At 37.5% G+C, this 26,045-nt stretch overlaps 1 protein-coding gene across 3 annotated transcripts in view; it reads left to right on the top strand.

Annotated features, from left to right (window-relative positions):
• Positions 1-26,045, top strand: part of DENND1B (DENN domain containing 1B) — a 153,258-nt gene that overhangs the window by 39,592 nt on the left and 87,621 nt on the right. For 2 of the 3 annotated variants that reach the window (XM_071564691.1, XM_071564690.1), the window contains exons 3-5: positions 54-97; positions 14,860-14,909; positions 23,471-23,590. In XM_071564691.1, the coding sequence (XP_071420792.1) occupies positions 54-97; positions 14,860-14,909; positions 23,471-23,590 (214 nt within the window). The remainder of the gene's footprint in view (positions 1-53; positions 98-14,859; positions 14,910-23,470; positions 23,591-26,045) is intronic. The other variant, XM_071564693.1, reaches the window with a different exon arrangement.

Genomic DNA, 26,045 nt, shown 5'->3' with positions numbered 1-26,045 from the left:
GTAATACTCTGTTCTTTTGCCTCTGATTAATGCTGTCTGTCAATTATTTACAGATCCGGTGGTACTGTGGAAGTTCCCGGAGGACTTTGGAGACCAGGTTGGAAACATGAGATTGAACTTTTTTTTATGTTGGAATAATAATAAAAATGCTCTCCTATTCAGCTGTGGAGAGGCAGATGCTAATGATAAGAGGGAGGAAGTCTTCACCCAACTGGTGGCTTGGTGATTAGATTGCCTTTGTGACAGGAATATGCAATAGCAGTTGTAGAGCAGGGAATGTCATGCTAATTCTCTGTATCACCTTATTTTTGATACAGAGTATTTTATCAGGGGATCCTGTTGGATGTGTCGCGTTTTTATCTGTTGCGGGATTGAAAATGTGAAAAATTTATCAATAAAACTTTGCCAAATGCTGATGTTATAACTTGTGGTCACAAAACCCAACAGAACAAAAAAGTTAAAGAGCTGCCCATGTATGTCCTTTTAATGTCATTCTGTAATCCTTTTCAATGCAAGATTTTAGATATTTATTAAATAATACGTTAGAGATACCCTAGTTATTTGCTTGAGAAAAAAATCCTCAGACCCTTATAAGAGGCTGATCTAAAGGTCCTGATTGTGAAAGCATGAAAATCCTGTGTTGTATCTATAATTAATCCTCAAAGGAAAGTTTATATATACAGGACTGATGGATTATTTCACTTTTTGTAGTGACAGCAAGCTATTAATTAGTGTGTTTGGGTTTTTGGCCATGACTATTTTATTAAAGTTATTACTATTAAATTTTAATGAAATTAATAAATTTTATTATTTCAGCAACTTTTACATAAGTTTCTTCCATGCAAATATCTTTATTTTTGTAAAAGAAAATACAGAAAACCTACTGAATAGAATAAATACCTCCATCTCAATGTCTTTCTTTCCTCTTGTTTTTAGACTGATACTTAGGCATGTTCTTCATTGGTAGTATCACCACAGTGGATGATCCGGCAATGTTATTGTACAGTAGATGTTGATAAATTGTTGATTTTTTTTAAAAAACCAGTAATACAAGATTCTATAGGGATAGCTATAATGTGATTAATGAATAAATATACAAACATAGAAGGTAGGATATCTGGTTAGGGAATAGCATCAGTCAGAAACATGTGCAGCCTGTAAAACAGTCACACATGAGCAAAGTGTGCTGTTACATGTTCTTAGCTAGACATTCAGCAAGTTTTCATAATTATCCTGGCTGCAGAGTGATCATCTTCATTGTCATTTAAATTCTTTTTTTTCTAGTTTGTTTTGTTCTCTTTCTTTTCCCCCAAGAAAGACTTGATCTTTAAAAAAAAAAAAGGAAAAAAAAAGAAATTATGTATGAAGAAAAATGGGAGCTTATTCAGCAAGTCGAAGGTTATTCAAAGAACAGCTGGTGTAGAAAATGATTAGAAGATGAAGCCCACTAAAGACTGGAGGGGAATCATACAGAGAGGCAATAGACGTACCTAATCTATAAAAACCAGGGGCCTCAGGCAGCTCTGCCTTTGGGCTCTGAAAAACCTGTGCCTGCACATTGTGTCTCAGCCATGTGGGGAATCTGGTGTTTCAGGTAAAGGGCTTGTGCTCCTGGAAAACAGTATGTTTTAATCCTTCTTGCAAGGGAAATTTTCCCATTAGGGTCGCTGGATTTGAACAGAGAACGGAGCAGCTCCTACAGCAAAGCCCTGAGCCAAGTCACCAAGTGGAACCCATAGAATCCTCCTGTGTGTGCGTGTGTGTGTGAATGGTGAACTTGGTGGGTTTGGGCTGGAGACCTGAGCATCTACCAAATTTAATTTTTAAATTGTTAAAAATCAAGAACTCACTAAAACTACCAGGGCTAATTTCCATGAAAGTTTGTGGGGAAAATATTAAAAAATAGGAAAAAAAAAAGAATGTTCTCCATGCTATTTTCCAGTCATTTCTATTTTAAATGTAAAATGTGTGAGTTAGTTTTTGGATGTATCCCAAAGAATCATCTTTCCTAAAATTGAAGGGCTGTCTGTTTGCACAGTGATGTGATAACAGTGGGCAAAATATTTTCCTCTCTTTCTGAATTTTTCTACAGTTTATCATGTCACCTTTTTGTTGCTTTCGTAATGCAAAGAAAACTTGTCTAAGCCATTTTGATATATTCCTCCTCTTTTTCACATTTGTCCTCAAAGCATGCCTGAACTTTCCAATGCTTACTAATCCCTAATCCTCTCTGTTATTCTTGTACCCTCCATTTTCTTTTATGCTGGTCAATATTCTTCTTTTGGTTTCCTTTTTTCTTAAATGTTGATTTTCCAAAATCATGTTTTGCAAAGCATCCCATCTGTTGTGGATGGGATGTAGAAACTACAGCTGATCAGGAGGAAGACAAGACTGGGGATTTGTCATAATAACTTGCTCACATGCAGTCCATCAAGGAAAGGAAATATCAAGGTGTGATTTTGGTACCACAGAAGAATTAGCAAGATTCATTGTTGATTTCCTTATCTGCCAAGACTTCAGGAAGATCACTTATTTTCTATCTGGTAATTCTTTAGATACCAGAATAGGAAGGAAAAGAGAAAAACATGGAGTGGGGAAAGTGCCTTCACAGCAGGAAATGAAAAATAGTTCTCTTTGCCAGGAGTATTTTTTCCTTTTATTTATTTTTTTTTTCATTTTTTGATGGTGGGAGTAATTCCATTTTTAGTAACTCTCAAAACTATCAGTGAAAAAATGAGCTTGTGGTGCACAGAATTCAGAGGACAAAGAATCACACTCCCATTTCAAAAAAAGTTTTTATTTAAGTACCCCAAAAGAACTAATCTATTTGAGACATCATAGAGTTACAATTTAGTCTTGTACTGGCTTTAGTCCCATAAATGTGAGTTTGACAATGTTGAAAAAGTTCTGAATAATCTCAGCGCCATAGAAAATACGTGAAGATTTCTGATTTGAACATATATAGGTCTTCTGTGATTATCCTCACAAGCTCACATTTGGATGAAGAATGAGCTGTAGCCATTTAATGGACTATTTTTTTTTAAATGTATTTTGATTTTATATGCCAAGAGGCCCTGTCTCTTGGTATGTTCAAAAATGCCTTGTGCTTAACAAAATTCTCATGATAAAAGGTGTGTGGTTTTTAATCTTGAAATTCCTATGTTGTTTATTCAGACCAGTAGAACCAGAATTTAATTTCAACCTTGCAAGTTAATTTTGAAACAGAAGTCTGTACAAAGAAAATATTAATGCTATGATATTTGGAAAAAAAACCCAGGTTTTTTTAAGAAGAAAGGGCTTTAGAAAAGCAACCCAAGTCAAAACAACACCTTGGCTTCCAAACTGAAATACTTCATAACTGTTGAAAAATAAAATAGGTATTTCTGCAGAAGTTAATGTTGCCCAGCAGAACTGCGATCTGATGCTGGCTTGTCTGCTTGTGGCAGTGGAGTCAGTAGCAAAGCCCTGTTGATGTCAGATGTGTCCAGATGCCTCCAGCATGGCTCTATTCCCAGCTGTTCAGCGCATAAAAACACTGACACTCCCAGTACCTTCATTGGGTTAAAACATTCCTGGGATAAGAGTAGTGTTGGCAGAAGGAGGAGGAGAGCACGGTGCTGATAGCGCCGGCAGGAGTTAGTGGCTGTGCAAGAGGCAGTGCTGCTTTCTGTGTTGTCTTAACCTTTGAAGCATGTGAAGTCTAGCATTTCTTGTGAATGTAGTAATTGCAGCTATATTGGATTTTACTTTTAGCTTTTCAATCTGACTGCTTATTGGCCCAAAGTGACTTCCATTTCAGTAGTTCCCAGAGTATATGGTGTCCATTGAATAATTCTCATTCTTTGCCCTTCTAATCACTTAATAATTGTTGTCTTTAGCCTTCCACTTCTCTGCCGGTGAAAAACATCTCACCAGCGAGATGATACAAATAGTTAATGTGGCAGGAGACAAGTCTTACCAGAAGTCACTTTAGAAGTAATAAATAATGATAAGAGGTTGGTCACTGAAGATGCAGGTTAAGAAAGAATTGCGACTGCATTAGATTGTTATTTGTGTTCCAGATTTCATCCTAGGTTCTCTCACTTGGTGCTTTCTAAAACAAGTAGTCTAAATCTGCTTTATCAAGTCAGGCTTTTCCCAAACACTGAAGATGAATAATTAGTAAGGGATATGGCGTCTTGTGTGGGGTGTCTCTGCTGTTTTCTATGAAGTTACTGTAACACCCTTTATGTTATTATTTCATATTTTACATAACATCTGCTTTCTGTTTTTAATGTATCACGTTCTGCAGGTCACCACTGAGCTGTGAGCTGTGAACCTTTTTCCTACCCTGTAGTGACCCAACTAGTGAAGTCTACTATACGTGTAAATCTACCTGATTCATGTGGAAATATTTGTATATAGAAAAAAGTATAGATACACAGGCATGTGTGTGAAATGAGTTGTTTAAAGGAGAAATCCTCTGAAGTACTAATATGTCAGTCACAGAATTACAGAATCACAGACTATTCTGAGTTGGAAGGGACCCACAAGATTCATCGAGTCCAAGTTTTAAGTCAGTGGCCCATACATGGGATTGAATTCATGACCTTCCCACAGCAAAGCACTAATTGCTTTGAATGTATGTGTTAACTACTAAAGGTTAAGGCTGGCTCAAATAAGCAACTGATTGGAGAAAATGCTCAGTTTCAGGATCCAATATTTCATTGTATGGATCATGGCAGCAGTTACATAAATGAAGTCACTATGAAAGAGATTGTAGGTTTTTAAAAACGTTTAAATAATCCCACAAGTTTGGTGTTTGTGGAGGTTTTTGTTTGTTTGTTTGTTTGTCTGTTTTAATATCCTCGAGGAAAAGGCTACAATTCGCTGTTTAGGTCGAAACAATGTGTGGAAGGCAGTAGTGAGGTTTTGTGTTCCTCTGTGCTCCTGAGGGAGCAGCAGGACCCCAGGAGGCAGGAGACTGTTCACACTCCCTTCAAGGCTGCAGGCGTGCTGTGAGGGGTTGCATCTCACCAGCTTTCTGCATGGGATGGCTTTGTTCTTGTATTCTGATGAGGCATTAAATGCATGTTTCATATGTTTATGCTAACTAGATAGGTGCTTACTTTGGTAGTTTTTTAAATCAGTAAAACATAAAAAGGGATTTGGTGTTTTGTTGCTTGTGTATTAATAACTGTAATTTATATTAGAGTACATTGGTATGAGAAAGGAGGACTCAACCTAATGAGATTAATGATTTTCAATAGTATTTTTTGTCTAAATGTTACACATTATTTAGTTTAGGATATTTTGGAACTTGAATTTCTGTGTAACTTTGAGGAAAGCAGTTAATGCAGCTGAGATGATAGTGGTTTCATGCACAGCAAGTAAGCTTTATCTGGTTAAGACAATTTTCTGGCACTGTGATTTTCTGACACTTCATGTTTGTAAAGTCATTGTTTTTATTGAAAAATACTGTGTGTGTAAGGCAGCAATGTTTTTTGTCTATGCAAATCACAGCTGATAGATGATCAGAAGAAAAACAGTCAGAGGTGTATTTATAGTTGCTAACTGCACTGTGTGAACAGAAAAGATCTGTCTGGTCCTGATAAATATTCTGCAAAACAACTGCCCATGTAGTCATGCTGAGAACACCCAGAATCACTGAGACCTTCACATCATTTGAGATGTAAATAGTATTCTCAATATTTTTCTTTTAATTTATGCCAAAAGAGACGGAATAAATCTTTGAGATGTTTATTTTTAAAATTATAAAGCCCCAATACTGAGAACTTGGAACTCTCTTGAATTTGTGGACAGGTGGCAACATGAAGTATGCTTGTTTGTTCTCAGAATTGTGAGAGTTTTGTTTTACAGAGCTTTAAAGTTAAAAATGTTGGACTTGATCAGCATATGGTACTGGCTAGCCTCATCTCTACCAGCTCTTTTGTTATCTTGTTATTGTTACAGGTCTTAATGACAGTTGTAAGCCACAGTTCTGGTTGCAGGGGTTAGTCCACCCTGGGGAGGAGAGGGAAAAACAGCAGTGTGGATTATGGAAATATGAATTGATCTAAAAAGCAGCTCTCTTGTAACAGAATGGGACTCAAAGAAAGACTGGGGAGAAGCTGGTGAAAAGGCGATGGAATATGATGTGAAAATGATCATTTGAATGCTTTTCTTTTCATTCCCAGCTGCTGTGTTCTGGTGAAAAGGCACACATTTGTATATCTTAAGGCTGGGTGAAAAAGGGCCAGATGAATGGAATTCCTTGTTAGATATGTTTTCATTTTGAGTCAAATAAATTATGTGCATTTTAATAGACTGTATGCATATGCCAGCCATTTTTTAAAATCATACAGCTGTGATATTGGAGGGACTACATTTTGTAGTTTCTCTGTTTGTTCAAATGTACAGTATTAATATTTGACTGTCCTTCAAATTTTCTGTATCAGCCTATCGAAAATAACTGTTAGTGATTTGACTCATTTCAAAGCCAAATCAGATTCCAGCCTTCAGTGATGTGCCAAACCAAAGAAGAAAAAATTAACTGATGACTGAAATAGTGATGACAATCATTTGGAACGTCTTCCAGAAAGACTGCCAAATTGTCATGTGTGATGTCGCTGTTGATTGACCTCAACTGCCCTCAGAATATTCCAGTCTAATGTCACCTAATTCCTTATTCTGTGATACCTTATACTTTTTCATCTGCTTGCTAAGTATCCTACATCCATTTGAGTCTTCAATTTGTTGCCTCTGTTTTATTTTCAGCTTTGCTTTTGTGTCTCAAGCTTGCTGCTGCACTTTGAGGAATATCCTAATCAGTACAGCCTCTTTTTAGGTTATGCACTGGATGTAATATTCTTGAACACTGTGTTTGCCTCTTGTCTCTTCTTCTGCCTCTCTTGATGATAGTTTTCTGTAGAACTGGGAGAGCATTTGAGGTACATCCGTTCGCTGTTACAGCTACAGGTATTTGAAACGTCATTTCAAATAATTTGCTATATTTTGTTAAATGAAATACTCTTTTACATATTGTTTATGTTAGGAAATGGTCTGGGATTAAATGTTGTGTGATCCAAGTATGATGAAATCAAGGAACCAGGCAAAGAATAAGACTTGATTGAACTGAGATCAGAAACAGAAGCAGCAGAGGACTTGGGGAGCAGCAAGGGCAAGGCAAGGGTGATTAGTGGGCTACAGCTGGAGAGATCTGAACTACTTGGTTTGGAATCTTGGGCCAGGAATAAGTGAAGGTGAAGTAGGTCCAGGCAGGGGATCAAAAAGCAAAATACGTTAATCCATCAGAATGCAATGATTTCTGGTACTAATTACTTCTGTGTAAGTTTTCAAGGCATTGGTAACTACTTGACTGGATTTGCTTCTTCCCTAAGTAGAGGTGTCAAGTTTCTGGTTTTTGTGTGCCAGTTTCTGTCTGCAGTTATTCATAAATGTACAATCAGGAATAAAAGATCCCTGTGTGAGGAATAACCCGCCTCTGAGGTTGCAGTGTGTGCTTATCTGTCCTTTATCCTTCAGCAGGCATAATGACCACTATTAGAGAAGACATATTGGGCCAGTGAAGACTCAGTGCACTGCTTCTTAAATTTCAGACTAAAGTTGGGAAGAGGGAAGACCTCTTTGAATTTATGAAGAAATTGTGCTCTCAGAACAGGAGTTTTATTGATTTTTCTATAAGTGTTGTGAATACTTGGGTTAGATTTATGAGCATGGGTAGTTTCATACTTCTGGATCAAAGTGGAACAGCTGATAAGCTTGGCTGTAGCTGCTTGTGCTGCCTGACTTGCTGGTGGAACCTGCCTCCCTCTCTCCTCAAGATTTCATCATGGTATATGCTGTGCAGTCATGTTGAGAAAGAATCAGTAGAAAGTTCTGATTCTGGAAGAGCATCACCTGGTGTTACAGGAGAGTTTCACTTCCCAGCCTGAACAGGGCAACTCCTGCATACAAACAATCTGCAGAGCTGGGACTGCCCTCTCTGTGTACACCAGTACTGGGTTTATACTGGGCAAGCCAGTTGTAGGCAAGGAATGACATCGACTATTCACAGACACTCTCTGTTTCAGGATTTGTCTTTTAAGTAACTAGTGCAGAACTTACGGAGCAAAAAAATTTGGATATATTTGGAGCAAAATATGGTTGGCGTTGAATTGAATCTGAAATGTATTGAGTGTCATCAGAAGTAGAGTTTGTCATGCTTGAAATTTTATGATTTTTTTCAGTATATCTTATTTTCATGGAAATGCAGAGATTCTTTATTTGTAGTGTTCTTTTACAGTTAATTTCCCTTTATAATTTCTTGGTGACTGAAAAGAAAATATTGCAAATAGGAGCCTTTTGACCTGAGTATCAATCAGACTCTGTTTTGCAGACATTTCTGAGACTACAAACATAATTCTAAAGCAATGTATGGATAGGTAGAGTTGTGTATGTTGCAAATAGGCTCATTTCTGTCAGAAAATTGTAAGCTACATAGAGTAGGTCTGTTTTTAGAGAGCTGCGATGACACGTGTTTTGTTTTGTATCTTTTGGGAACAGAAATATTGCAACAGGTAGAGCTTAGAGAGCACATCTACTGGTCTGTGTTCTGCACCCACACAGCACTGAAACTCCTGCGCCACACCCGTAGCGTTACACCCGTCCTCTGGTGTGTCACTGCAAATGAAATAGTGGATGTGCACAGGACTTTCATGGGATTACCCCATAAATACGACTAGAAAGCCAATTAGTAATTGTGATTAAATACTAATTTTCTCTGAAACAGTTTCAGAGAATTGTTCCTAATTTGCCTTTTGCTTTAGAGGAAAATCTGAAATATCCAAAGATGAAATGCAGAAACTACTGATTTTGTGTTTCTTTCCAGAGTACAAAGTGCAAATTGTTGCTAAGTGTGGACAAGTTTTTGGTTCAAATTGTTTATAAAGGTTGGAGAAAGCTGTTGCTTGTGTTGCAGAGACCTTGTAAGGATCACAAAGTTTTAGACCTCTGCATTCCAGCCTCTTTTTCACAAGTACCCCTGAACGCATGAAGAGTTGATATTATGCTTACTCTTTACTTAGCAAATATTGAAATGATAGCTAAAATAGGTAAAACTAGAGATTTCTGAATTTTTAAAAAACAAGTCTGAAAAAGAAGGAAAAGAAGCTATGAAATTCAGTGGTTCATTCTTGCAATGGTGTTTTATAACCTTAAGGTACCTTTTAAATTTATTTATTTGCTTTTTAAAAAAGCCTTACATCTCCACCCTAAACCATTTACATTATTCTTCTTTGCTTTAGGTGTACAAAAGACTGCGGATAGATTTATTTTTTCCCCCCTCTTTTCAGAACTACTAGATAATCAGTGACCACTGAACTTTGGAAAGAGACCTGTAGAAGTTAAAAATAGCTGTGGAGGCCTGATAATGACTTCCATACTTTAGACCTTTGGATTTACATGAATGTAATCGAAGATGAAAATTTCTTACTGTTCAAACCATTTGAACCTTTCTTTATTGTAGCTACAATTTTCTGATGAGCTTTTTTAGCAAAGATGAGAGTTAAGTCTTTGAAATATAACTACTATTGCAGACTTCACATGGGTCCCTGCTGTGGGTGTGAGTGGCTTCAGAGGGAGAAAAAGGAAAAGTTGGTGGCAAGGACAGAGCTTGCCTTTTCATCAGCTGTTTTATGTGACAGCATTAGACTTTCACCTTTGTTGAGCCCTAATGATGAAGGACTCAACCCTGCAAGATGCAAGCAGCTTGGCTTTGATTTTAGAATGAACCTAAATCTGTTCTTAATTTTAAGCATTTAAATATTCTCACTGAAGTCACTGATTTGAATCAGAAATACCATGACAATCATGATAGTCTTAAATCTCAAGTAGATTTTTTGTTTGTATGTTTGAACTGGCACTGGGTGACTGAAAACTCTGGTAAGCTGTGGTCAAAGACTGAGGAAAGATGAGAGAGCACAGTGGTTTAAGAGTGAAGAAGAGGAGACATTGGAGTTGGAGATGAAGATTTGAGTAGGGAAAAACTGGCAAGGTAAGTACCAAACGAGAAGCCTGCAGTTGGATGTATGAAGAGGAGGTTAGCAGGAAGAAAATAAGGGTTTTGAAGAAATTAGATGACATGCTAAAATAGAATAGAAAGTAACTTTTCTCAACAAGGCTGAAAACAGGAGACTGGTTAAAAAAGAAGATATAACAAAGGTGAAAGGCTGACAAAAATAAGAGAATTTCTCCTTCAGTGAAAAGGGGTGGGGGGAAAGGATTTAAAAAATAGAGAAATAAGAGAAAAAAACCTAGAAAAATATTATTACTGAGAAAGAAAATTATTGAAGATAATGGGGGGAGCTCAAAAGCATTTTGTACATGAGTGACTCTATTTGTGCTGCTTGTAATTGGTATTTCTTTGGCTGATTTCTGCCTCAAAACCGAATGAAGAGATGATAATATATAGATAGCTGAACACTAGTTTATATGAATGATTTTGGTAACCTGGTCATGATTATGTAATTAGAGAATTCTAATTATCTTGGTTACTATTTTATTAAGCTGTTTCTGCCTGGGCATCCTGACATGTCTGTGGAATGGATGTGGTGTGCTGTGTCTCAGTGTGAGGCTGTACCCATTCTTCTCCAGAGGTGCTGTCCTGTGCAAGGCCAGGAGTTGGACTTCAAAGATCCTTGTGGGTCCCTTCCAATTCAGGATATTCTATGATTCTCTATTCTCTGCTCTTTCCATATGTAGAATGAACCTTGGGGGAGAGCCCACCTACTTGCTTGAGAAGCAGTCTTATGCTGCAGATAAACACAGAAATAGTTGGAAGGTCACAGGACTCTTCTAGAAACATAGTAGATAATCTGCTGTTTACAAAGTGGCTCAGCATTCTGGATATATTAAAATATTCCTATCAGGGAAGAGTTTCCATCCTTTTTTTCACGGGTGCTCTTGTGAAAACTCAGGTTCTTTTCCCTCTCCACTGTGAACTACAGAATATGTTAAAATAAAAAAACATGCTGGAGGTGATTAGTTCCCTCATTCTTCTAACCTCAGAAATTAATGAATTTAAGTTTCACTACTGAAATATTTCAGTAGTACAATATGAGGTGATGAACTTAATTTCTGTCAACTCCTTCAGTCATCAGGCCTCATCTACATAGAAAAAGGAAACTGGTTGAAATGTGTAAGTTAAAATGAAAAAACCCACTCGTACCTCTGTGGAGATACATTAATATGCTAATTCTGTAATATACAGCAAATCTGGTGAATTTGCACATAGCAGCAGCTCCTGTACCTTCTTCCAGCTGGAATGAGATGACATTATATTTTGTTCAAGTGGATCAAGAAAGTATTCTCTCAATCTCTGTGCTCTCCGGTGGAGACTGAACAGTCACGAAGATTTCTTGTATCAATTGACAGTGATATTCTAAGAAATAGCTAGTAAGGAATATGGTATGTATCTTGAATCTAACTAGAATGGCTAACCAGTAATTTCATTTAAGGGCAAGATTGTGAGTTGTGAGGACCTTTTTTCCAGAAGGTTGACATGTGTGAACTCAGAAGCATCTCCTACCACTCTTAGCATTGCTTTATGAAACAATGATACATGAAAACGGCTGGATGAGTATCAAAATAAGCAAGGAAAGCTAAATAGTTTTTACCTTTTAGACTTAGGTAATTTCATCTTAATGAAGAGCCAGTGAGCATGACCAGGTTATGCTGAAGTTGTATAGTGCAGCTGATGAAAGTGAATTAATAAAACCACTGCACCATGAGCCTATGGGAATACAAGTTTCTTCTGCTCTGCTATAGGCATAAAGGAAATATTTTTGTAAAGGTATTTCCATTTTTGTTTAAGCTTTTTGTGAGGGGAACAGCATGCTGTAGATCACATGATACTAATTTTATGATTTTCTTTGTATAAGGAATGAGACTGTTGTCATTTGACTTAATAATTAAACTCAATTGTGTGTACAGTTGTAGATGTTTATGTGGTGTTTGAAAGCACACAGTTAATCTTTTGGTTTATTTTACATCGTTATAATTTTCCTCCTGTATGCAGTTTTTATAACACAGTGAGCGTTTCTAAAAGCACTAATACCAGAGGAGGAAATAATCACGGGATATGTGAATTGAGATGTTTTGCTTTCTGAAGACTCGTTCAACCTTTTGTCTTCAGAAATAAACACTAATTTTTTGAAGTTGTGAATTAAAAAAGCAATAAATACATTGTTCTTTTTCTGAGTGTGTGTATGTTGGCTCATGAGGACGTCCTGGCTGAGTTATGGAACCTTGAAAGTGATGACCCTTTAGGAGACAGAGCTCAGATTTTATTCAATAGAGAGGGTACTGCAAGTATCAGCTCTAATTGTACACAAGCAGTAACTGTGTATGTGAATGTGTATCATTTGCATTTTAAATTGGTCTAGCAGCATCTTGGGGGCATCTTTCTTTTTTCCATTTTAAAAATCTGAATGGCACCTGTAATGAAGGAAGAAAACCGAACCCTGGAAGGCAGGTAGGACTTCCATCTATTGATCTGTGTAAGCCCGGCTTACACTGTCAGGGGAGAAGCAGTCAACTGCTGAGCTGCTTTGTCACTGACATAAGCTGAGAGAGGATTTTTTTTTTTGTCTATACTGTTTATACACCAGTCTATAGACCTGCTGGCTGGTTGAATTTTAAAGAGTGCCGAGGTTTAAAGACTTGTCCCCTGAGGGATGCTCCTGCCAGTTGGGAAGCGAGCTGGGGCTGCTCTGCAGAAGTTGAGAGCACGTGTGCTGGCTGGGGAAGGACGGGCGGCGCTGGGGGAGCGCTGGCCTGGGGAACGCTGCAAAACAGACCCATAATTTTCAAGTTGTTTAGTCAAAATATTGAGCTAATACCTTTGGTGGTTTTGTTTTTGTTTTCTTTTTCTTGCGTGATAATTTATTCTGAGAGAATACAATGGGGAACATAAATGAATACATTTCCATATCCAGTTCTGAGTCAGTGCTAAGCTTACCAGGCAGCAATTAAAATCCTTGGTAGTGAGGAGGAAATCACTTCCTATAGTGTGAGAATAGGCACAGATTTAGAAAAAAGAATGACATACTATTTCCTTGGAACAGGGAAAAACAAACCTTATGAGCCTGAAGGGAGAGCTTATTTGGAAATGTTTAGGAAATTTCTGAGTTAAAAGTTTTGATTATCCTGTTCTGTTTGCTTTTTTTGTTAGAGTTTATTATTCCTACTGCTAGCATCCTATGTGCTTGTTCCTGACTGCAGAAATTCCAGGCTTTACCTGCCCTGTTTGTATTTTGCTCCTTACCCTTCTGCAGTGGGCACTCACAACAGGCAGGATGGTGCTTGAGCAGTTCCTTTTGGAGAGTATCATATGTACTGCTCTTGTTCATAATGGAATTAATAACCTTTCTCAAAACACAACTGTGTCTTTCATACTCTTTATCTGTGCTGACAAAGTAAAAGTTCTAAAGATTTTTTGAAGTCTCTTCTGTGACTTAGAAATTCTAAAAAGTTGACTTTTTCATTTTGTACCACATGATGATATATTAGGGCACATCAGATACCTCCAAAACTTTGCAACCAACATGTGCATATTCCAGTCAGAGTCATCTTTTTCCTGAACTATTCATCCCTGGCTTATTAACCTGCATGGGTTCTTTATGTTGTACAATATCCACTGAGTCAGGCAAATGTTTAAAGTAAATAGTCATTGTAGTGTGTAGGAATTTAAATACATAATTTCCCCTAATGGGAGTTGACTGTTCAACATGCAGTAAACAGAATGTTTAGGCTGGAGTGCTAACATTTTAGATCAACTTCTTAAATCCTCCTATGCAGCTCTGGAAATTTGTAATCAAGATGTGTTTTTCTGTATACAGAAATATGTGTCTTGGTCCACTACAAAAAGGGAATTCTGTAGCTTTGACCAACTGTGCTGATGTCAACTGAGTGTTCTGTCTCTTCTTAGCTGAAGCATTTCCCAGGGGGTTTGTTTTCCCAGGTGGGAGCAAGGAAATAAAACCTGTTTTTCTGGGATCTTGTAAAGTCATTGTTTAATATTTGCTGCTAACTGATCTGGTAATTCACTTTTTTTTTCCTAAAGAAAAATGTTGACTAGTTTGAGAGCATTTTTATATTTTAATTAACACATTTTATTTGCCACTAAACAGCTTCTTAAATAAAATTCTGCAAGAAAGAGTGACATTATCCTTTCAGACTATGGTACGAATGTAGATCCGGTGGATTTCCCCCCCCTTTCTCTTTATTAATAGCAAGGCTTGTTTGTGAAACCCAAAGGGTTAATCATATAAACTTCTCCTTTGGACCAGCAGACGATTTCCATCATTTTCAGCATTTGACTATGGAACATGTATAGAGTTGTTATACCTCTCTGTAATTCATTCTGCTGCCAACTTCATTCCCTTTTCTCTGCCTGCATTTTAATTGAAACAACATTTGTATTTTTGAGCCAGGATCTGTCAGAAGTCCCTGTGGCTAGTCTGTGGTACAAGTAGCAGCAGACGTGGCTTACCCATATGGTGTGGTGCTTCTTGTAAAATCCATATGGCCTTGTTGAAGGGAATCCCAGCGGGGATGTGAAGGGTGTTAATACCCTTCAGGCCAGGCCTTTCCCTCCTGGGGCTTCTATGGCATTGTCTTTGCAATCTGCCAAAGCACAAACTTAATTCCTTTTTAATAATCAATTATTTCAGTCCAGGAACGTGTGCTGTATTTTTGCAAGCATATATTCCTTGAATTTATTATTTGTTATGAGTATTTTTGGCCATTTTTGAAAAAAACCAAACCTTTGAAAAGCCTTTTCAAATACCCTGACTTTATTTCTTTCACTTGTATTTTCAGGAAGTGCTGAACAGTGTTCCAAAGTTCTGCTTTCCTTTTGACATTGAAAGGTACGTACTGCAGTTATCATTTCTTTAAAAGTATTTCATAGAAAATTATATTTAGCATAATTGCAAGCAAACATTTAGACAAGGAAAATGTAATATACTCCCTATCTGCACCTGCAGATGAGAAAACAAGCCCTTTGTTCAAGTAAGTATGAAGTCCCTAGGAGGAGGCTATCACAGCAAAATGCAATCTTTACAGAATTTTAGGTGTATCTCTGTCAAGGTAGAGCTACATTCTGACTCCCAGTTTTGTCCATTGTAATTGTAAACACCATCTGTGTTAGTCTAAGGATACAGCATAGTTTCCTTCAAGCAGCAAGCTTCATAAAAATGTTACAGTGCACAAGGATATAAAACCTCACTGAGCAGTACTGAAAACATGTTGGTTTGAGTTCAAAGAAATTAAGACTTTAATTGCATGGAAGTAGCTGAATATGCAATTGATTTTTCTCAGAGAAGAATCAAGACTATTATTTGTGATTAATTAGTCCTTACCTTTTTAGTATCAGTTATCGTCTGTCTTCCATGTAATGCTGCCAGTCATTTAAATAGTTCATATTATATGTTTTTATTAATGAAAATATTTATTCAGGCTTGTCAAAATGATTAATGGTAATTATTTTAATGGATTGAATGCCCTTGGTTTGGAAAACTTGTATTGCCCGAATTGGCAAAGATTGAATTAGAAGCTGAGTGGGCATGATTAATGAAAGATGCATGCAGGTAGTGTGCAGGCTGAACCAGTTTCAGAACAACACGGGCATCAGTTGTAGATGGAGATTCAGAGATGCGAAGCATTTAGCAGGTACAAGAAGCTGTACTCAGTGGAGTAAAAGATGGTGTGTATAGAGAGGAAAGAAGAGTCTTTGCAGAAAAACACACTGACAAAATAAAGATCTTTGTAAACACAACTTCCCTGAAGTAAACTAGGTTCAGTCTTTTATAGATTAATTTACTTAAGTTGTTTGGATTTTGAACTGGTTAATCTCACTGTCCTTTAACCTGTATTAATAACTAATACAGTTGTCAGTGTTGGCTTTGAAGCATTAAAGTCTTTAATGTGCTTAAGATATGTACAGAATGGTTTAAAACTGGTAATGAAGACGAATAATAAAATTAAAATTTGAGAATTACAGAAAAAGGTGAGGTTCTGTTGCTGCCATCAAGTGGCAAGAAGATAATCAGTGGCAGCAAATAATTTTTTTTCAAATAACTCATCTTGCCTTATTTCTGTTGAACCATTCAGAAGGCACTTAGCTGCTTGTATGAGATGTATGATCTTCATCAATAAACTGTGGAAATACATGAATATATAGTATAGCTAAGTATGTATTTTAGCTGAGTGTCTGAAAGGATAGAAGACAAAGATCAAAGGAAAAAAAGAAAAAGTTACGAGATATTTGTTGTCTTTCTATTAAGACCCTCTGTGTCCCCCTCCCCAGACATGCTTTTTGACTTTGGCCTCATTCTTGACTGTAAAGCAGTGATCTCAAAGGTGAAAAATTTCTACAGACTTTGTAAAAACTGGCAGAAGGAGGAGAGGTTCTTGGGAGCTGAGATGTATTGACGAGGAGAATGACACTGAGGTGTTCAGTCTGCCCTGCTGGCGGCTCAGGCAGTACTGTGGTGTCCTTCAGAACAAGGTGCTGCACTCGCAGCTGCTTGTGTAGCTGGGAGCTGAGCTGTAGGGGTTTGTGGGATCATGAGAGTATAAAAGAGCATGGACAAGGAGGAGGGGCAGAGTTGTTGTGGAGACAAGGACCGAAATGCTGTAAGCTCAATCAAGAAAGCAGAAACTGTTTACTGGCAGGCTATTTGTGTGAACAACTTACTGGCTGCTTGGTGTATTTGCCATCTAGTTCTCAGTTGAAGCATTTTCCATAATATGGACATAGATTAACACTTCTGTTTCCAGAAGATCAGTTGTATTCAGCTTTGTCAGTTTATTTACTTTATTTTGAAATTTGGACAATAAAGGACTGCGAAAAACACTGCTTTAATTTCTTTTCATATGACTTTTTTCCAATGGACATTTAAGTTGTGATGAGCATTTTAGTTTTTGTCTAGCCATATATGTGCCTTGTTATTTTTTGTGTCCTGCATAGAGGATCATGGTAGATGATACACAAAAAACCCACAAGTATTTTAGACAATTTCAATGACAATTTCTACACAGAAAACTTTGATTGAACTGGAATACAAAACACCTGTTTCATTGATTGTGCACATTGAGCTGTAGGAAGCACAGTTTGTCAGCCTGTATTGTGTGTACTGTACATATATAAACCACTTCAAGCAATATCTGAGCCTATTAAGAGCTAAAATTTAGCAGTGCTATAGTGGTAACTTCCACTAATTCTGTCGATCAAGATACTTAGGACAAAAATGTGACTCTGTTCCATAGATTGCTTCTGGATTTCTACTGTACAGCAGAGTTGTAGGAAGTGGAGTGTTATTTCTGTTATCTAGCTAAATAAAACTCATTAAAATAGGAAATCAGGATTCTTCAAATTACGGAAATAGGAAAGTTAAAGCACCATTAAAGCACAGTGGTAAGACCACCATCAGCTTTTTTCTTTTGACTCACCTAATTACTGAATGAGTTGAAAAATAAACGAAATGAGAATGTGTATTTGATTTTCTTTTATTGTCTGTACTACAGTGATCATAGACAGAGATCCAAATGTAATTCTCACTATTTGATGCTGCTTGCATCATCTCACCAGATGTACTGTACCTTTTATGTAGATGTTATAAATATCTGTACACTACCCGTTCTAATTATTGGAAGTACATACTGTGAACGGTGATTAAAAATCTGGAGGTAACTCCCATTAAACTTAAACTGAAAGTCAAGCTGTCAGAGGCACAATGGTGTAAAAAAAATTCTTTGGACGTGACTTAAACTTCGAATTTTTTGCATAATTTTTTTTTGAAAGTAAGCACATATCGTCATTACTACTGGCCTGCATTTTATTCTGAAGGTGTTAAGAAATGAATTGCATGATAGAATTCTTGAGCATTTGCTCTAAGAACCTATTTCTTGTTTTGCAAATAAATTATTTCATGTTTAATGAATGTGCAATTGTATAGCATTCTGTCTGCTTATATATTTATGAATAAGTTTCCTTTTCTCTGGTAAACAATTCCTTTGTTCTTTTTTATGTAGACTAGGAGGATTTAACATTAGATGATATAGAGATTTTATTTTCCTTTTAATGTTTGCTAAAGTAATATTAATGCATTAGACAAAATCACTTTGTCCCCTCTCTTGTTATTTGAGCCCTTAATCTAAATTCTGCTTGTTTTTCTTCACTTTTCTTTCACCAATAGTCTTTTGTATTTACACTCTCAACCCAAAATTGAGGTGTAACTTTGCAGAGCCACACACCTTGAACTCTGCATCCGTCAGTTATTTAGGTTGACAATGACTGGTGAACATGTGACTTTCCTCTTGTTCCGTTTGGAATCATATGAAATTCAGTCCAAAATTGAGCTATGCCACTGCTTGACCCCTCATTTTTAACTGTGCTTTGAATCTCTTACATTTCTCTCTGCCATAAGTACTTCTCTCTTCCTTCATTCCTCAGTCTTTTCCCTTTCAGGATGCATTTCTCCTGCTGAATATGTAGCCCATATACATCTTTAGATAAGACACTTTGGGAACTGCGTCATCAGCGTGGGGACAGTGATACATATCTCATTAATTCCCCCCTACAGCTCTCAGCCAGTCACAGGGAACTGTTGGATTTTGGAGCATAAGTGTGCTGCTGCTGCAGTAGAGGATGTCTCCTTAGCAGCAGAATATCACTCAAATATGGGAATTAATGTGTATATTATTTAACTCCTAATCTGTTAGGTCAGTGAGTAATGATGGCAAGAATCACTGTCACTCTCCTGTTCCTGGATAGTGCTATTTCTGTGAATATTTCTGGTGGAAGTCTGTGCAGAAACAAGACAAATGCAAAACAATGGCTATAGAGATCATTGGATTTGCAGATCTTGTGAAAGGCAGTTATACCTTACAGGAAAATTTTGCCTTTGAGTAAATAGTTGAGAATGAAAAGTTAAATGATCAAGAAAATATTTCAAGCTGTACAGGTGAGGCTAAATAAACTAGCATTTTCTGTACACTTCAGTCATTGCAGTCAGTTTGCAAGATGGGTTATGAACTCAAAAATGCAGCAGCAGTTATATAAAAATGAGTTCTTTGCATCTTTTGACTCATTGTATTTGGTCCATGTGTGCAAAACAGTAAATGTACATGAGAGAGAAGTGTTTGTCTGGCCAGGCCGCAGTGTGCAATGGGCACCGGGAAGAGTGTGACTGTTGGTTTCAAACATGGCTTTTTATTTTCCATGTGTGTGCACAGAAGTGAACCTGTCTGAGAGGAAACCTGGGAATGCCGAGGGAGCCATGGTTTGCTCTGATAGATCCTTGGCCAGGTGTGGTGGTCAGGACCTCTAGACAGAGAAGGCTTCTGTTGCAACTTAATACTCTCAGTGAAACTCTTTGCTAAGTAGTTGTGGTTTCTTTTAATCCTTCTGTTGTTTTGAAAACATAACGCCATTTATAAGCTAGCTATGCTTTTTATTGGTGGGAAATTTCTTAGTTGGTGGTGGCTTTCTCCATTTTTGTATCTCCTGCAGTTTTCTTCCAGTTGCTTTTTTTGCCTGAAATGGAAAGGGCTGGAGGTTTTGGGAGGCAGAGCTCAAATGAGATAGCTCAGTTGGAGCAGAGGACCCCTTCACACAGGGAGCCTGAGCTGTGTCGTTGTTGAAGTGAGCCTGGGAGTGGAGAAAATAGTCCCCGAAGCTTAGATTTTAGGTTAGTTGAAAGAGTCTGCCCAGCTTTGGGTTACTGTCTTCCTAGTCTCTCCTGTCAGTTTGTACCACTACCTTAACACCTGTTTTTCAAATTTCTGCTTGAAATGGTTTCTAATAAGTTTTTTGCTTTGGGGAAAATTAGAGTGAATTTGACTGATGGAGTTTGCTTTTCAGCATCAGTTTGGGAGTTGAAATACATGTGAATTTTTCAGGTTTAGGTGGCAGCTGCCAAAGCTTCAGTTGGAACTATGTGCTTTAGTTACACTGGTCAAATACATGTATGTGACATTTTATAATTAATGATGCCAGCAACTTTATTACCTATTTTTAAAAGGAAACAAAAATCTGTAATCCCATGCATAAGGTCTTTCATTTTTTGGAACTCTAAAAATTCTAAAAATTTGAAGAAGGATTAATTTCAAACATCTGCTGTATCCTAAACTAATTAATTTGGAAGAAGAGCAATTTTTATAGAGAACAAGGGAAAAATTTAATGATTAGATATTCTGCTTTTTGTTTGAAGGAGCGATTCAATTCCTACCTTAATCACCTCTCTCAAGGCACCCTTAAAATGAGGCCTGAGCAATGGCTGTAATGTAAACAAAAAATCTTTATAATGACTCTTTACCTACTCTTTGGGTACCAAGGAGCCTTTTCTGCATTGTGTAGGTACATACTGTAGAAAATTTTAAAACCCATTTTTATTTCTATAGTGAACTGTAATAACTTTGAAAGAGCCCATTGTAGTCTGCATGGTTAATAAGTATTTACACACATTCTTCACTCTTGGTGATTTATTATTGTTGAACTAAGATTAAAAGTAAGCATACAGGGCAAGAGTTGAAAGTAAGGCAGAGGAATGAGCGAGGAGAAGGTCAGCAGTGGTTGGGAACGATTTGTGCCTGCTCTCCCCTTGCAAGTGAGCAGATCATGCTCACTTCAAATAGCCAGCTAGACCAGTGTTCTGCAGAAAGGTTTTGAAGCTTGGCCAGTTGATCCTGTGATCCAGTAAAAAGTCTAGATAACATTTTTTTTTTAGGGAATTCTGGTATGTAGTAATTGCATTTTATCTGTGCTGATTTTCATTTTAAGAATAACTTGTGAGGCATCAGTGTTGTGGTTCAGTAGCAGTGCTGGGAGCTGCTGCCTTCCTCTGGAGGTGAGACTTGATTTCTGAACAACTGGATGTGCCGCAGTGAAAAACAGAGACACAGACCCCAAGTCACTTGGCCAACATTTGTCTGCATGATATAACATGCTATGTTACAACTTTTGGAGTGTTTTATATGTCTGGTTTATGCATTGTGGTTGTCTATCACTGGAGAGAAACCCCCAGTCAACATTTGTTTTTCTCTGTAATGCTTACATACAGTCAGTTTTAATTCTGCTGGAGTAAAAAACAAGGCATACTTGCTGCCCCCACATCTTAAGTGGAGTTCTTAATTTAGAAACCCAGAATTAATTCAGTATTTTAAACTCTGATCAGAAAATTTCGTCCAGATGGATGGTCACTGGCTTCTGTTAATTGTTCTTTTGAAGTAAATGGGTCCAAATGCAAACTTTTGGGTTCTTGTGGAAATTCAGTTTTAGCCTTGGAGTTTTCTCACATTAAAAATCTAGAACTAGCTGCTTACATCTCTTTCTAAACTGTGTGGGAAGCAGTTTTTAAGCTGGGCCATTTTTACACTGACAAAACACGGAGCTGTCTGTCTTTCAGAAGTAAAAGGGAGATTTGTAGGTGGTGAGGTGGCATTGGAATTGCTTCCACTTAACTCCTAACTTGGCTGGGTTATTTTTAGTAGAAATCATTAGAATTTAGAACTAATTTTTAAAGTGGCCTTGTGTAGTGACATTTTTAGGTACCCTTTAATCGCAATGTCAGTTATTTTTCCATGTCATCTTCAGGTTTTGGGAAGGGAGGCTGCAAAAAGCTGAAAGCAGGAGCTCCTAACTGGTGTGAGTTTTTGGTCCTAAGGAATTGTGTTCAGAAAGTAATGATGTAGTCGTTTGCCTGACATACCTGTACACAGTCCATCAAAAGCAGTGCCTGCATAGATGGGCAAGTATTAACAGTTGCTGTTTATGAGTTATCAGTGATCTCTTTGGGTTCAGATGGTGGTGCACAGAGACCCCAGCCTAACCATGCCAGGTGGTCTGTGGTGTAGGGAGAAGCCAGTGATGGCTGCTGGAAGCTCCAAGCCTAACAGTGGGACACAGCAGAGCAGGAGAGGGTGGGAGCAGGAGGCAGCTGAGATCACTGCCCCTCATTGCCAGTGCCATTCTCTGGTACTTCATTTTCAGTTTGGTCATCTACAATTGACCCACAAGTGACACATGTTAATCACAGCACTTACTAGCAGGTGCTTAGGTATTTTGCTATAAAAGATCTTGTAACAATAGGAAAAGAACAACAGACAATAGAATTACAGGCAAAACTGCTGCATTTTGTGCTTTCAAATCTCAATGCATTCCCCATCTGAACTTTGTTTTCATTTGGTTTTAATGAAATCTTTAAAAGTCACGTCTGGATGAAACAATGTTATGAAGCATTCTATGCCACACATGACCATTCCTGGCTGAAAATGCTAAGTCTGCCTAAAACTGATTTTTGGGGGAGATTTTGGAAAAGTAAAATAGTATTCTGGTGAGTAAACTTCAGATACAGTTTGTTTGTCTCCTGAAATGCTTGCCTCAAATGCATTTTGCAGTTTCTGTGAAGATGACTGAAGTTTGGTCACACTGGGTGTGGGTCTGTCCCATGCTCTCAGTGCTATTCTGTCATGGCAGTGAAGAAGTCATTTGTTCTTAAAAAACATATTGGGAGAAGGTCCATACTGACAAGCAGAAAGTGAGGAGTCAGGAATGGAGGTTGGAACTTAGACCTGCTGATGAGTATGTGGAGTCAGAGGTGACATGGTAGGAGTGGTAGAAACTCAGAACAAAACATGTTAGCCTGCACTGCTGAGGGAGGGCTGACTTCACAGAGCTTGGGGATAAGGGGAGGGAAATTTTGTGTAAACTTAATCTGTCTCAAGTGGGTACATGTTTTGATACAGTCTTGAAGATGTTATTACTTACTTTTTTAACTCTCATGCTGTTAGTTCTTGATTATGTTCTGGCCTTTGCATTTCTGGAACCAAAGAAGTTTGCACTGGAAAATGAACTTAGCACCAAGTTCTTTGTTGGGCAGTGTATGAGCAAAAAGGGAGGAAAAAGTGTGGAAGATGCATGGGGAGGCTATGGGCCTTAATAAATGAAAATAGTCTGAAGGGATTAAAAAAACCCTATTAAGCTAGCTTTTTAATGGGTGATGTAAGCTAGGCCTGTGTTATTACATTTAATCAATTGTAAATTTTTAAACCTTTTCTTTGGTTGCTGTTCTCCTCTGCTGAGATGTGCTCAAAGCTAACAAGCTGTGGGAGGCTTGTACTGGCTCTAACTTAAGTGTATTCTGTGCTTAAGAACAAACCTTATGACCAGCCTTATACCTTCAGAGTAGGGGCCAGTGCAGTGGAACAGGTCAGCAGGAGCAGAGCCAGGGCAGCAGCCAGAGGTGTGGCTGAAGGAAGGACTGGGCTCTTCTGCGCTGAACAGGAGGAGTGGGGTGCAAGAAACAGCCCATATGGTGGAAAGAGAGAGGAGTGTGAGGATTGAGCATGAAAATACTTGAAACCAGTGAATTAAATGCTCATGTTTTATGTGATGTAGTGGTTTTATGCTCTGTATCTCCTTTTTCAGGGTGTCCCAAAACCAAGTAGGACAGCATTTCACATTTGTGCTCACCGACATTGAAAGTAAGCAAAGGTTTGGATTTTGCCGTTTGACGTCAGGAGGCAAGATCTGCCTCTGTATTCTAAGGTAAGTTGGTATAAGAAAAATTGAATCAAGGAGTGAATATAAAAAAAAAAGAAAAAATGTCTTTTGTAAGTTCTCTGGTAATGTCATATAAAAAGTGGCCCAAGCCTCCTGTGATGGTATTCTTGTGTGAGGCTAAATAATTTTATTTAACATGAAATCTCTGTTTTAAAGAAGAGAACAATGCGCTACAGCTTTAGAGGTTGTGAATATTAAGTGATATTTTTATTTTATAATCAGATCTTTGACAAGCACCCAGTCAATCCAGCAATAAAGTGCACTAATCTGGATTCCTCTCATTGGAAAGGAGATTTTTGTGTCTCTTCCAAGTTCTTTGCCCAGTTACGTCTAATATAAGAAGCCTCAGATCCAGATAATTCCCAGGTTAAGAACATGCTGCTTTATTGGAGAAGAGATACTGATGTTGGACCAAGTTATTCTAGTGAAATACTTTGTTTCCCCCTCTGCTTTTTCTTTCTTTTGTGGTAAGATACTTGTTTTGGTAACAAAAAATCCTAATTGTTTTGCTGTCCTAAAACCATTTTAATTAATTAAAAGGTAGAGTGTGTTGATTAAAAGGTGAACTTGCAGCTTCAATTAAGAGCATAGCAGCCTGTAAGTCCCATGGAGGAAATGGGAACCTCCAGTTCAACAGAACATGAGAAGAACAAGATTCAAGTATAATTACCTTTTAAGTGAGAATTCCCAAACACAAGATGAAAGAGGAGCCAAACCCATTGGCAGCAAAGGTGTAACAGAGAATTCTGGAGATTAAGGAAGCTAGGAAGCTTGTGGAGAATAGCAGATTATCTGGTATTTGGACAAGATGGAAAACAGGCAGTCATGGAGGGTGTCATTGGGATAGATCATGTGAATTAGGGAAAAAAACCCAACATCAGCTTGTGAAAGAGTATCAGTAAATGAACACGCGGAGCAGGCAATATAAACCAGACAATATAGAAACTTGTAGAGTAGAGCTTAAAGTTATTGGAAATAGCACATCAAGACTTTATTGAGCTTTGAACAGATTCCAAACTAACATTCAGAGCCATTACACTGGTTATTTTTTGGCAAGTAAGTTAAAAATAAGTATTTGATATAAATATTGTTAAAAAACCCCCAAATTACTATCATATCATGAAAATAGCAAAAGTATTTTATTCTGGAAATTAATTTACTTTCTGTGACCATGAAAAAACATCTACTTCTTAGTTCTTAGGCTTGTGTAGTGTGTAATGCTTAACTGTCATATGTTTTTTTAGATATAACTTGTTAAGGCCCAGAGTGAGAATGTAGGTGTATGCTTTCAGCACTTTTCTCTGAGTTATTTTCTTCCCTCATCAAGTTAGCAACAGATTTTTTTGCTGTACTCTTAATATTGCCTGTCTGGCTTTTAATGCTGTGGTAACAATGATTAATCAGTTACATGCACTCAAGCACACACATTTAAATACAGTATGGACTGCTGCAAAATAACGGATGTAAATTCTCAGCTGGTGTAAACCTGGGTATTTCTTTTAAAATTTTCCCATAGACATACATCAGCTAAAGATTAGTCTGTTACTTGGTAGAAATAACTAGGAAAATGATAAGTGGCAAGCTGTAATTTTTCACTGAGCCATAACCAAAGCATTGCTTTTATTGTGACAATTTCAAATTTACAGTGCACAGCTGAATGCGTAACAGCACTGGCTCCATAGCATTGTACTTCTATCTGGGTAGTGTGTTTGTCTTCAGTGTGTGTGTGTGCGCTGTGTTTAGTTCAGACAGAAGGAATGCAGCAGTATTTCCATCTGGTATGTTCTAGTATCCAGTCCGGTTTTCACTCTGAATCCAAGATTCTTTACAAGTGACCAAGTAAAAGAAGACTCACTAAGCAGACTTATTTTGGCATTTTATGTGTCCCCTTGCACATGCTTGTTGAACTTAAATTAACCAAAGTAAAAAGAACACCCCAAACCAATTGAATGCTGTCTTCTTTTTATATAAATGTGTGTGCATGTTCACACTCCTTCTTGTCCATACATAAAAATAACATAAACTGATATTTGCTGTGTGTATATACACATGATGACCAATGTATGAACAATTCAAACTACTAGTTCATCACAGATATTTGCACAATAGTTGTAGACTTTTATGTAAACACACAAGTACAGGTGTAGAAATGCCATGTAGAACTGCCATGTCCATATGCACATACATTGCCTCAAAAAAGAGGAATATATTACAGTTGCTGACTGAGGCTTTTACAAAGACAACCAGAGATAGTCCGATACAAAATGTTAACTTAATGAAATTATCGTAAATAACTAAAATATAAGTAAGACTCTCTGAAAAGAAGAGGAGGAACAAGCCAATCAAAGCGATGACAAAGGAAATACTGTATAAATTTAGGTAGGCTGATGAATGGGGAGCAGAACACAACTCTTCCCTTGTGTGTGTATCTTTTGTGGAT

Source organism: Pithys albifrons, chromosome 10 (genome assembly GCF_047495875.1).
Source record: "Pithys albifrons albifrons isolate INPA30051 chromosome 10, PitAlb_v1, whole genome shotgun sequence".
Lineage (NCBI taxonomy): Eukaryota > Metazoa > Chordata > Aves > Passeriformes > Thamnophilidae > Pithys > Pithys albifrons.
This window is presented reverse-complemented; position numbering and strand designations above follow the sequence as displayed.